The sequence below is a fragment of the Cebus imitator genome, unplaced genomic scaffold (genome assembly GCF_001604975.1).
Source record: "Cebus imitator isolate Cc_AM_T3 unplaced genomic scaffold, Cebus_imitator-1.0 Scaffold51, whole genome shotgun sequence".
Lineage (NCBI taxonomy): Eukaryota > Metazoa > Chordata > Mammalia > Primates > Cebidae > Cebus > Cebus imitator.
Genome location: NW_016107366.1, coordinates 10,629,930 through 10,643,945, shown reverse-complemented (window position 1 = coordinate 10,643,945; position 14,016 = coordinate 10,629,930). Strand labels below are relative to the sequence as shown.

The window sequence follows — 14,016 nt, the reverse complement described above, 5'->3', positions numbered from 1 at the left end:
TTTTTTTTTTTTTAATTCTTGTTCTTTATAGGGAACCTAAAATTTTAACCTTCTCAATCAACAGGTTGCAAAACAGGCCCAGAGAGGTCAGGTGACTTTCCCAAGTTAGTGAAATGGGTTTCATGAGCCTGGGACCTCAGGAGCCATGAGGTTAGAGTGTGAAGTTCCCGTCTGCCCTAGCAGGCAACAGTGGCCACACTTGGCATCTGTGCCCTTTCTAGATATGGGACTTAATGGGGCCATAGATCAGTGTTAGGATTGATGATCTCATTTAGGATTTGGAAGCCCACAGGTTGGATTATAGATGTCCTCTTCTTGCTTGATGGTCTGGCATTGCCCCCTGGGCCATAGGCCTCTGGTGAGGCTCCAAAGAGGGAAGTCAGAGCTCCCAAATGAAAGGGAATCTTGGGGACTGCTCTATGCCCACTCTTCTCTTCCTAGCACTTGCCAAATTTAAACAATCTTGGTAAACAGTCCATCTTACTCATTCTTGGTACCCCCTGTGGCACCTAGCACATTACTTGGCCCTTGATGGGGTTAGTGGAAGTGGATGACTGTCACAGGTTAATGTGTGTGATAAGGAAAGAAGTTCTGACACTCCATTCATTCCTGTGACTGGGCACTAGTTCAGAAAAGACCACTTTCTTTTCTCTCCACAGACCGAAATGATTCTTCTTTGGAGCTTACCTGTTCCTGATCCCTTTATCCTTTATCCTCGGCGTTGTTGACATCTCTGCTTTCCCATTGCTGCCACACTCATTTATTGGGTAATCTGCAGTTTAGGGATGTTTAATCTTAGACTCTGCAGACTTTTTCTTTGAGTGATCAGGTATAAACAGAGTAGCTCAAATGTGTCATTTTTCTTTTTCTTTTTTTTTGGGACAGGGTCTCACTCTGTTGCCCAGGTTGGAGTGCAGCGGTGCCGTCACGGCTTACTGCAGCCTCGACCTTGAGGGCTCAAGTGAGCCTCCCACCTCAGCCTCTCAAGTAGCTGGGACTACAGGCACATGCTATCATGCCCAGCTAATTTTTAAACATTTTTTTGTAGAGACAGGGTCTTGCTATCTTGCCCAGGCTGGTCTGAACTCCTGGACTAAAGTGATCCTCCTGGCCTGGCCTCCCAAATTGCAGGGATTACAGGCATGGGCCACTATGCCTGGAAATTTTTTTTTCTTAACTCATATTGAAGTTAATAATTTATGTAATTATGGAATGGACAGCCTATCCTAGTACTGGGACAAAGGTCTTATAATCTAGCAAGCTATGTAGCTCCTGAGCCCCAGTGTTCTCAGCTGAAAAATGGGGATAATACCTACCTTGCTATTCAACGTTTCACGAGCATCTAACATTGGAGATAAAGCATTAAGCAAGATAAAACAGAAAAAGTTTTTCCCCTCATCAACTAAAAATTCACAATGATACTGGAAGATTATTTTATGTGTGTGTGTGTGTGTGTGTGTGTGTGTACCAAGCACCCACAACCTAGATGACAGCCCTGTTTCGTAGTAGGTACTCAATAAATATTGACTCCCTTATCTTAGTAACACATCTCCCCTCCCCTCCTTCAACTTGGATGTATTTCAGTGTAAGACATGATTTATTCAGGAAGTTTAGAAGAAAATTATACTAATGAGTTGATTGATAAGGGTGAATGATGGTGGAAGTTGGTCAGAGAAGGCTTTGTAGAAATAGAAGAGATTTGATTAGAGCTGGGAATTGAAAGGATAAGATTTACATAAGTCATTTAACCTCTGTGCACTTTCCAGAGTTGGAACAATAGGAATACTGTTGGTTGTATGTATTTTTGTGGAGTTTAAAAAAAAGTTCAAGCCTGGGCAACATGGCTACAAAAATAAAAATTGTACATCTCTACAAAAAAAACAAAATTTAGCCGGGCATGGAGATTCATGCCTGTAGTCCCAGCTATTCAGGAGACTGAGATGAGAGGATCACTTGAGCCTTGGAGACAGAGATTATAGTGAGCTGAGATCTCACCATTGCGCTCCAGCCTGGGCAATAGAGCAAGACCTTGTCTCAAAAAAAAAAGATCATAAATCAGAGGTTGCAGATGGTGGCCTACAATAACATTTAGCCAGCAGACATACCCCACACACCTTAACTTTCTATTATGAAGAATTCTGAATACGCAAAGGAAGACAGGATGGTATAATGAGCCCCTACCCAAGCCCAGCAACCATTGACTGGTGGCCATTGCTTCTCCAGCCATTCTCCCTTCACAAATTATTATAAAGCACCTCCCAGGTATCGTAACATTTCATTTATAAATATTTAGTATGTATTGCTAAAAGATAATTTTTTAAAACAAGCACTATATTCCCTAAAAAATTAACAATTTTTATTCAAATTATCTTTTGTGTTAACCAATGTGATAATTTTAAGTTTCTTTTATTTATTTCTTTGTATATATTTTTTACAGATAAGGTCTTGCTCAGTTGCCCAGGCTAGAGTATAGTGGCCCAGTCATAGCTCACGGCAGCCTCAGTCCTCCCACCTCAGCTTCCCAAATAGCCAGGATTACAGGTGCATGCCACCATGCCTGGCTAACTTTTCTAGTGTTTTAAAGTTTGGGGTCTTGCACTGTTGCTCAGGCTGGTCTTGAGCTACTAGACTTCTCTCTCAGCCACTTAAACAGTGGGGACTACAGGCATGTGCCACTGTGCCCATCCTTTCTTTTAATTTATAAGTTCCCCTTCTCTTTTTTTTTTTTTTTCTTATGGTTTTGCTGAAGAAATTGGATTGTTTTTCCTGGGAGTATTATACCTTTTTCTGGGAATTTTCAATTGTATTCCTCTGGTGTACTTAACATCTTCCTTTGGCCTCTCTATTTCCTGTAAATTTGTGGTTTACACTTTTTTAATAGAGATGGGGTTTCACCATGTTCACCAGGCTAGTCTTGAACTCTTGACCTCAAGTGATCCACCCACCTCTCAGCCCCCCAAAGTGTTGGGATTACAGGTGTGATCCCCTGTGCCCAGCCATGGTGGTTTATAGTTAGTTAATATATACTTAATCCAGTTGAGGTTCCATTTTTTTGGGTCAGCTACTTCACAGGTGGTGGGTGCTGTGCTCTCCATCCTCTGAGGAGGCACGTGGTATTTGCTTATCTCTGTGGTGTTTATAGTCATGCTGTTCAGTGTCTAGGTTCAGTAATTCATTATGGATGGTGAAATGTGGTGTTCTAATTATATCGTTCCCTGTTATTTATTAGCTGAAATATTTCTATAAAGAGAAACTTCCCCCCACCTACTGTTTGGTTACCCCATGAAATGGTTGGTATAGAAATGTCAGAATAAATGCTTGATTTGTTCTCTTTGTCAGCTTTCAAAATAATAAGGTGACTACAGAGCATTTCGGTTATGCAATTTTTCTTAAAAATTCAGAGTTCCAGTTTCTTTTAAGAAACCAGAAGTCCTGGCAGTGATGCCTCCATTCCAGTGTGGCAGCAGTCACTTGCAGTTGTGTGGCATTGCTGCTTTGGATGGTCTGTGTGTCTTCCTGTTCCCTGCATGGTCCTCTTCACTGCCTGTTGCTTTCATTTGACTCATTTCATTCATTTGTATTGCCTGCTTGACTCCCATTGGCAGATGTTTGCAATCTTTCATGTAAAATCCCTAACTTAGGGTTAGTGCCTAGTGCCTGATCAGTAATGTTTGTTTTCTTCCTGCTATATTTTGTTATTCCTGCATAACTCGGTACTTTATATGTTTTATGTTGCATGACTGAAATAATGTTTCCTTTTAAAACGCCTCACTTTTAACTAAAGTAGTTAAATATTTGAAAACTACCCACTTTTGCATCAATGTAATGTTTTAAAACGTGTATAATGGGTTTATGGTCGGATGTGGTGGTGCATGCCTGTAATCCCAGCTACTTGGGAGGCTGAAGCAGAATTGCCTGAACCTGGGAGGCAGAGATTGCAGTAAGCCGAGATCACGCCATTGCACTCCACTCCAGCCTGGCAACAAGAGCGAAATTCCATCTCAAAAAAAAAAAAACAAAAAACTTGGGTTCTTATTTTATTTAAATAACTTTATTTCCCTGCCGCCTTTTTGGGATTGGATGATCCTTCAGTGTGGTCAAAACCAAAGGTATGTTTCTTGGCTTTTCTGCCATCCCCCTCCTCATTTCTTCCATGTGTCAAACTTAGGCCCAATTATTCGAGGCCAGGCACACTTAGACACTCTTATAGGTCAGGTGCATCAGTTACATCATTGCAGTGATACTCGCAACAACTCTGAGACCCACACTCTTATTTCCCCGTTTACAGTTGGAGAAACTGAAGTTTGAATGGCTTGTTCTCTAGGCTACATAGCAAGTAATTCACAGAGCTTCCATCTGAATGACTCCAAAGTTCCTGCTCTTTCTGCTGCTATCTACTGCCCCAGGTTAGATTTTTCTCCTACCCTATGCATGTCAGGAGGATGTGATAATTACAGCATAGTCACCCATTGCTTAGTTATGTGACAGACCCCCAAGCTAAAGATTTTACATACATCATCTGATTTAATCCTATAACACTAGGAGATAGGTCCTTTTTACTGACAGAGAAACTGAGGCTCAGAGGCTGTATCTTGCCCCAGGATGCACATGTAGTAAGTAGCAAAGGTAGGATTTGAACTCATGTTTATCTGACTCTTGAGTAGTCATTATTTTACATTGTTGCTGTGTATCTAGATGAAGAGGCAGAAATGAATATGAATGGAAAAATGCATACAAGTGCAGGGTACCAGGTGGGAAGCATCAGATAAGTGACTTTGATGAATGTTGGGTTCAGGATAGAACAAGAACTACAATTTATTGAAGGTCTCCTATTCATCCTTCTATCCACTCAGCGAGGCTGGTAATGATTTCCCCAATAAGAGATAGCTGAAATTCAAACACAGGTTTCTGTGATTAAAAATAAAAAAACAGACTGGGCACAGTGGCTCCCACCTGTAATCCCAGCACTGAGAGAGGCCAAGGTGGGTGGATCATAAGCTCAGGAGTTCAAGACCAGCCTGGCCAAGATGGTGAAACCCCGTCTCTACTAAAAATACAAAAATTAGCTGGGCATGGTGGCAGACACCTGTAATCCCGGCTACTTGGGAGGCTGAGGCAGGGAATTGCTTGAACCCAGGAAGTGGTGCTTACACAGAGCTGAGATCGCGCGACTATACCCCAGCCTGGGCAACAAAGTGAGACTCAGTCTCAAAAAAAGGGAGAAACACTTAAGATATAAGATACCTAGAAAAAAGTACAAATATTACAAGTGAACAGCTTGATTTATTTTATAATGTGAACACATTGTGTAGCTTACACCCTTTATCAAGAAACAGAATATTGCCAGCACTGTGAAGTCCTCCTTATGCTCCTTAAGGAGGATAGCCACTAAAGGCTCTGTGGGTTGTTTGTCTTAAAGCCTTATAGTGTCATGGCTAAGAGCTAGGGCTTACTAATCTGGCCTGTTGCCACTTCTTTTACTAGCTGTGTGATTTTGGACAACTTAGCCTCTGAATTTCATCTGTAAAATGCAGTTAAAAATAGTTCTTACCTCACGGGTTTATTATGTATTATGCATACTGAGTACCGTAAAACAATGCATGGAAAATTGCTTGGCATTTTGCAGATGCTCAAAGTTAGCTGATGTCAATATGATTCCTCAGAGGAAGAAGGAGGTTAGGTGGGGAGGTGTTTTTCACTTAAGAGACAGTGTCTCACTCTGTCACTCAGGCTGTGTAGTGCAGTGGCACAGTCATAGTTCACTGAAGTCTTGAACTTCTGGGCTCAAATGGTTCTCCCATCTCAGCCTCCCAAGTAGCTGGACTACAAGTGCCTGCCACCATGCCCAGCTAATTTTATTTTATTACTTTTTTTTTTTTTTTTTTTTTGAGACAAGAGTCTTGCTCTTGTCACCCAGGCTGGAGTGCAGTGGCATCATCCTGGCTCACTACAACCTCCACCTCCCAAGTTCAAGCGATTCTCCTGCCTCAGCCTCCCAAGTAGCTGGGATTACAAGCCATCACCACACCCGGCTAATTTTTGTATTTTTAGTAGAGATGGAGTTTTGCCATGTTGGTCAGGCTAGTGTCGAACTCCTGACCTCCTGATCCACCCGCCTCAGCCTCCCAAAGTGCTGGGATTACTGGCTGAGCCACCGCACCCAGCTGCCCAGCTTAATTTAAAAAATTTTGTAGAGGAGGCCGGGCACGGTGGCTCAAGCCTGTAATCCCAGCACTTTGGGAGGCCGAGGCGGGTGGATCACGAGGTCAAGAGATCGAGACCATCCTGGTCAACATGGTGAAACCCCGTCTCTACTTAAATACAAAAAATCAGCTGGGCATGGTGGCGCGTGTCTGTAGTCCCAGCTACTCAGGAGGCTGAGGCAGGAGAATTGCCTGAACCCAGGAGGCGGAGGTTGCGGTGAGCCGAGATAGCGCCATTGCACTCCAACCTGGGTAACAAGAGCAAAACTCCGTCTCAAAAAAAAAAAAAAAAAAAAAAAAATTTTGTAGAGATGGGTTCTTACTGTGTCACCCAGGCTGGTCTCAAACTTTTGGCCTCAAGTGATCCTCCCAAAGTACTGAGATTACAGACATGAGCTACCGCTTCCAGCCCAGTTAAAGAGGCTTTTGATGGGAGAAATGTACTCAGAGTGTACCACAGAAAAGGCTTAGACCAATAGGGGAACAGAAAGGGCATTCCTGTGGAGTGAGGAGCTTGAGCTGAGATCCTTGGAGAGGTATTTATGCCATGTATTTGGGAACCATGTATAAGAGCAGTTTGTCTGCAGTGGTGCAGGGCATAAACACAGGGCACTTGTGGAAATAAGTTTGGAGGGCTTGGCAGGTTTTAGAAGTTGATTGTGGAGGGCAACTGAGTACCAGGCTAAGATGTTTGGACTCTTCCCTGTTGCACCACAGAGATGTTGAAGGCTTCTGAATGTGTATGTATTGGGGGGTAGGTAGCATATCCAACATGTTTTAGGATATGATTCTAGTTGCTTGTGTAGGAACATTGACAGCAGGGGTGACAAAGATTGGAAGCACAGAGGTGATTATGCCAGGCACAGTGATATGAGCCTATAGTCCCAACTACTTCAGAAGGTGAGGTGGGAGGATTGCTTGGGCACAGGAGTTTGGGGCTATAATGTGCTATGCTGATCAGGTGTCTGCACTAAGTTCAGCATCAGGCCAGGCACAGTGGTATGCGCCTATAGTTCCAGCACTTTGGGAGGCTGAGGCAGGTGGCTCGCTTGAGCTCAGGAGTTGGAGACCATGGGAAACGTGGCAAAACCCGATCTCTACAAAAAATGAAATAATTAGCTGGATATGGTACAGCATGCCTATAGTCCCAGCTACCTGGGAGACTAAGGCAGGAAGATTGCTTGAGCCCAGGAGTTTGAGGCCACAGTGAGCTATGAACATGCCACTACACTCCAGCCTGGGCAATAGAGTAAGACCCTGTCTCAAAAAAAAAAAAAAAAAAAAAAAAAAAAAAAAAAAAAAAGTTCAACATCAATATGGTGACCTCCCAGGAGCAGGGGATCACTAAGTTGCCTAAGGAGCGGCGAATTGGCCCAGGTAAGAAAAAGAGCAGGTCAGAACTCCCATGCTGATGTGTAGTAGGCTAACACTTGCGACGCCACTATGCTCCACCCTGGGCAACATAGCAAGACCTCATTTCTAAAAAAAACAAGAAGATGATGATGATTGCAAGGTGAGAAAACAGGTGGATTTGAGATTAAACCAAATCTTTAGTTTCCCCGTATTTCCTAATTGTCAGGCCCTATGTTGTATGTTTCTGCATACATAATCTTATTAAATCCCTACGACAGTTTTGCAGATAGATGTTGTTTTCTGTGCTATGGATAAAGAAATTGAGACCTTAGGAAAGGTAATGTAATTTGTTCAGGATGACACAGTGAATAAACGATAGAGCCCATTTCCTAATCTATATATGTACCACTACAAAACCCAGTCTCTGCCACTACATCAGGGCTTCACAAACTGTGTATGCATCAGAACCTCAGGTGCTGCTTGAGAGCCACTCAATCATAAACTTTAAGGGTGGGCCTAGCAGATGCCCCATATGATTGATAATACACTGAAGTGTGAGAACCACTCAGCCCACCATGCTGTCTCTCTAGTGGTTTTAGCATTCTCATCAATTACCCCAGAGTCCTCCACCCCACACAGAGGTCTTATAGTGGTGACAAGCCTGCTTCTTGGGCTCTGCAAGAGTCTTTGGTCCACAGCAACAGACTGTGACTATAGGCTCCAGACCCCTACTCTTCAAAGTGTAGTTTAGAGTCTGGCCACTCATCCAGGCTTGGAAGCTTGCTTAAAATGCAGGTGCTTAGGCCCTACTGTATGGAACCAGAATCTCCATTTTAACAACATCCTCCAGTGATTTAGAGTCTGAGAATGGCTGCTCTAAAGCATAAGTTTGAAATGTGAGGGAACTATAATAAAGTTATTTCATTAGGCTTCTGCAGTCTGTAAATAAAGAGTAGTGCAAAGCAGACCATGGAAGGAAAAATTTTATTTATTGAATGCCTGCTGCATGTCTGATGTTTTTGGCACTTTATTTCATTTATCCTCGTAAGAACCCTGTGAAGTAGTCATCATCCCCATTCAGCTGATGAGATAACTGACACTCTGAGAAGTTAAGTACTTGCCCAAGATCACACAGCTACTGGGTGCCTAAGCTAGGAATCAAGTGTAAATCTGTCTTGACTTCAAAACCCATATGTGCTCTTTACAGCCTACCACATTGATTCTCAGGCAGCCAGCAGGCAATGAAGGAATTCATTTTCTTCCCTATTGCTGTGTGTTCTTCCATACACCTGTAGGATCCAGTTACCTGGAACAGTGCATAAGAGTTCTGCAATTTGGGAAAGATAAAAATAGAACAAGTTCTGTGCTGGCAGCTCTTCTCTATGGTGTTTTGGTCAGCCTTTCCACTTGAGCAAGCCTGACCTCCAAATTGTTTACACAGGTTAATTTCAACAGCCAATGAGAGAGATTGGCAGAAAGCAGTTTCTGGGTATATGGCTACACTGCCAGCCTGGTTTTTCATCGCCAGGTGTCCTGACATTCACTAGTTTTCCAAAGTACAGAGTTTTTAATGCCTTCTCTCTAGATTCCATTTTACTACGAAGTCATTTCTTTGCTTTAACTCAATCAGTCCATGAATCACAAAGGAGCCCTATCTATGTAACTTTTATTGTGTGTACCTAAGCATGCACCTAAGAAAACTCCCAATTATATAAAAATTAGCCAGGCATGTGGCACATGCCTATAATCCCAGCTACTGGGAGACTGAGGCAGGAGAATCACCTGAGCCCAGAGAAGTCATGGCTGCAATGAGCCATGATCATGCCACTGCACTCCAGTCTGGGTAACAGAGTGAGACTCTATCTCAAAAAAAAAAAGCAAGAAAAGAAAAATCCCAGTGAACTGGTTTGTTTGAACAGGGATCTAAACCTACTTAGTTTATAAAACAATTGAAAAGCTAAGATTGAGGTCCTTGAACTGATTATGTTCCTTGTGAGTTCTGTATTCTCTTTTCCTACTGCAAAGCCAGTGTTGAGCTGTCTAGGGTCTCTTCCTATTCTAATTCTGCATTCTCAAGTATAGTTCACCAAATATAAGTTCTTTAAGGCCATAGTCTATGCCTTTTATTCATCTGTTTCCCAGGCTCCCAACAGGGTTCTTGGGAAAGGCATTAGTATATGTTTTCTTTCTGTATGAATGAATATAGAATTAGGACAGGGGTTATGCTAACAGCCACTGCCCATTGAACACTTACTATGTGTCAAGGCCTGCATATACTGGATTCTATGTAATCGTCTCATCAACCAGTGATATAGATACTATTACCATCTCCATTTTACTTAGAGGAAATTTGAAACTTAGAAAGGTGAAGTGACTTCTTAAGTCATATATGTAATAGTGGATCTGGAGTCTGAAAACCAGGCAGTTTAACTCTCAAGCCTATGCTCTTGACTAAAAGGCTACAATGCCTCCTAAAACTAGTATGTAAATGCTTATTATTTGCCAAGTGCTCTTTGTTTATATCTCATGTAATCCTCACAGCTACCTTCTGAAATGGAGCCTATTTTGCATTCATTTTAAACAGGTAAGGAAGCTGAAAAGTGAAGTGGCCAAGATAATACAGCTACTTAGTGACAAGGAAGGGGGAAAACCCAGTTCTGCCTGGGGGCATCTGCTCCTAGCTGCCTCCCAGACCCAGTAGCTGTGGTACATGCAATTACACATTCATCTCTTTGGCAAATGTTTATTCAGCACATGTTATGTGCCAGGCATTGTACCGAGTGCCTTATATACATATCTAATTTAAACTTCACAGCAACCATGTGAAGTGTTGGTACTGTTTTTATTCCCACTTATAATGGGGAAACTGAAACTTAACGTGTCACTAGTGTGTTGAGTGGAAATGGTAATAATAGCTAATATTTATGACTGCCTCCTGTGTCCTACTTATACTGTTTTAAGTGCTTTACATATATTATTTCATGTAATTCTTACTATAACCCTATAGTCATTGTATATTAGAATGTAATATAAGGACTTTTATCCCTATTACAGGTAAGGAAGTAGGCATTTGCCCAAGTTTACATAGCCAGTAAGTGGCAGGGCCAGGTTTATACCTAGGCAGTCTGACTCTACAGCCTGCAGTGTAACTGTATGTTGGTTTTTGTCTTCCTCTCCATAGGCACCCAAATTGGCTGAAAACTTCTGTGTCTGCCATTTGGCTACTGGGGACATGCTGAGGGCCATGGTGGCTTCTGGCTCAGAGCTGGGAAAAAAGCTGAAGGCAACTATGGATGCTGGGAAACTGGTAAGTTTGGTGGTACCAGTGAGTACTGATATTCCTCAGAATCCAGATCTGCACTGTCCAGTATGGTAGCCACCAGCCACAGGTGGCTATTTAGATTAATTTAAATTTAATTAATGTAAAAATCAGTTCCTCAGTTGCACTACCCATGTTTCAAGTATTTACCAGCCAGTGCAGATACAGAATTTTCCATCATCAAACAAAATTCTGGTGGACAACCATGTGCTAGAGGGTGTTTTAACAAACTGAGAGATTATAGGAATTTTTAGAGTACGAGTTACTTTGTTCTGAATTTATGGCACTTATTTATAGTATTATTGGAGTTTTTCTGTGCTGATGTATTTTGTTGCATACCCAAATTTTAGAGCCAGAAAAGAAACTGCTGTCCTTAGGCCAGAACTCAGAGAGGTATTGTGGCTCTGTGTTCTATTTCTGTATCAAGGCAGTTACTTCCCAGTTGCGACAAAGGTAATCCTTCCTATTTGGGGGCTGTAATTGCATTTTCTCTCTTTTTTTTTTTTTTTCCGGAGACCCAGGCTGGAGTACAGTGGTGCAGTCACGGCTCACTACAGCCTCAACCTCCTGGGCTCAAGCGATCCTCCCACTTTGGCCTGATGAGTAGCTGGGACTACAGGAACACACCACCATGCCGTGCTAGTGTGTGTGTGTTGGGGGTGGAGGGTAGAGACGGGGTGTCACTATGTTGCCCATACTGGTTTTGAACTCCTGAGCTCAACCTAGGAGCAGTCCTCCTGCCGCGGCCTCTCAAAGTGCTGGGATTACAGGTGTGAGCTGCCGTGCCCAACCACATTTTTTCTTTCTTTAGGCTAGTTGACCTAATTGGACAAATACAATCAATTATTTTCTGGCAGACCTAATTGGACAAATACAATCAATTATTTTCTGGCACTAATCAAAGATCTCTAGATTAATTATAACTGGGTTATTCTGAAACTTGGCGTCTGTTAATCACGTTCAGAAGTCATTTTGTGGCTGGGTGCGGTGGCTCATGCCTGTAAATCCCAGCACTTTGGGAGGCTGAGGAGGGTGGATCACCTGAGGTCGGGAGTTGGAGACCAGCCTGATCAAAATGGAGAAACCCTGTCTCTACTAAAAATACAAAATTAGCCAGTTGTGGTGGCCCATGCCTGTAATCCTAGCTACTGAGAAGGCTGAGGAAGGAGAATCGCTTAAACCCGGGAGACAGAGGTTGTGGTGAGCTGAAATCACACCATTGCACTCCAGCCTGGGCAACAAGAGTGAAACTTTGTCTCAAAAAAAAAAAAAAAGAGGCCAGGTGCAGTGGCTCACGCCTGTAATCCCAACACTTTGGGAGGCCGAGGTGGGAGGATCACCTGAGGTCAGGAGTTCAAGACCAGCCTGACCACATGGAGAAACCCCCTCTCTACTAAAAAAAATACAAAAAAATTAACTGGGCATGGTGGCGCATGCCTGTAATCCCAGCTACTTGGGAGGCTGAGGCAGGAGAATGGCTTGAACCTGGGAGTCGGAGGTTGCAGGGAGCTGAGATCACACCATTGCACTCCAGCCTGGGCAACAAGAGCGAAACTCTGTCTCAAAAAAAAAAAAAAGAAAAAGAAAAGAAATCATTTGGTGCTTGGTCTTGGTGCTTGGTCTTTTGTTCTTTGCTTTTTATCTTAGCATGTTGGTTGGGAAAGGAGCTGGGTTTGCTATCATCCTCAAGTTACTTTCTGTTAGGCTTTGAGATTCTGTAGCTATATCAAGTGGTACCTCTGCCTCCCCACCTGCTTGCCCATTTCTCTAACTTTCCCTTCATGTGATTGAGGCCCTGAGTCAAACCAGAAAGCTAGATATTTTGGACTTTGGGTCTTGGCAAAAGACTCTGTACTAAGAAAAAAATTGAGATGTGGCAATGAGATTGCTTATCTCCAGACTTCACTTAGTTGCAGAGCATGTACTTTGTCCCCATGTTCTCAGTTAGTGCCACGAAATAAGAGGATTAGCTGCCAAGATGGGCAGGCTTCACTACAGGCTGGAGACTTTTCCTTCTATAATGACCCAAGAGAAAAACCAGTTTTAGAAAACTGGGAGAGGTCCTTATTGGGGTTTTAGAGAGACTCAGAGTGTGTTGGCTTGTGACTGGTTGCAGCGGCTCACACCTGTAATCCTAACACTTCGGGAGGCCGAGGCAGGCAGATCACTTGAGGTCAGGAGTTCGAGACCAGCCTGGCCAACATAGCGAAACCCCATCTCTACTAAAAATATAAAAATTGTCTGGGCATGGTTGTGTGCGCCTGTAGTCCCAATTGCTTGGGAAGCTGAGGCATGTGAATCACTTGAACCTGGAAGGTGGAGGTTGCAATGGGGAGATTATGCCACTGTACCCAAGCCTGGGCGACAAACAAGAATGTCTCAAAAAAAAAAAAAAAGTGAGGGAAGGGTGTTGGCTTGGCTTCTCAGTTCCTTGGTTCTGACCCATTCTTGCCAATTCAGTGAACTTCTCTGTTTCCTCATGTCCAGGATGGCCCAGATGTGTAACTAAGTACACACATCAGTCATGTTACTGTTAGTCTAATGACAGCTGTGAAACGGAAAGCAGATGGTCTTTCCGTGTTTTTGTCAACCCCGTTCTTTCCTGGCACTCTCAGGTGGTCTCTCAGCCATGTGTCTTCACCTTTCTTGTGCCTTGAGGATCTCCGATTACTGATAAGCTGTTATCTGACAGCTTGGACTCTGGACTCTAGTGGCAAGAGGGGCCTTCAGAACCTAAGATACAAAGTTCCCCTGGTGAGATAACAAGTAATGGAATCTACCTTCCCTCACCCAGATTTTTGGGATACAGAAGAATTTCAAGAGACGAGAATGTGTATATGGCAACCACAGGGATAAAATCATGAAACTGGATCTGCCCAATGGAGCCATTTCACATTGGCTCTTATTGTTGCTTCTTTGAGTCCAAGAAAACTTGCTGTTTAGTAATAAGTTTATATACACATAAACTTTTGGCTGTGGAGTTGGGCTAATGTCAATCACCTAGATCATAGATTTAAACCAAAGGCTCTTTTGTTCTTAACTTCCAGGTGAGTGATGAAATGGTAGTGGAGCTCATTGAGAAGAATTTGGAGACCCCCTCATGCAAAAATGGTTTTCTTCTGGATGGCTTCCCTCGGACTG

At 43.0% G+C, this 14,016-nt stretch overlaps 1 protein-coding gene across 1 annotated transcript in view; it reads left to right on the top strand.

The window, feature by feature from the left end:
* AK2 (adenylate kinase 2) overlaps positions 1-14,016 on the top strand; it is a 24,861-nt gene that overhangs the window by 1,810 nt on the left and 9,035 nt on the right. Inside the window, exons 2-3 of the mRNA XM_017527730.1 lie at positions 10,738-10,863; positions 13,923-14,015. Coding sequence (XP_017383219.1) covers positions 10,738-10,863; positions 13,923-14,015 — 219 coding nt within the window. The remainder of the gene's footprint in view (positions 1-10,737; positions 10,864-13,922; position 14,016) is intronic.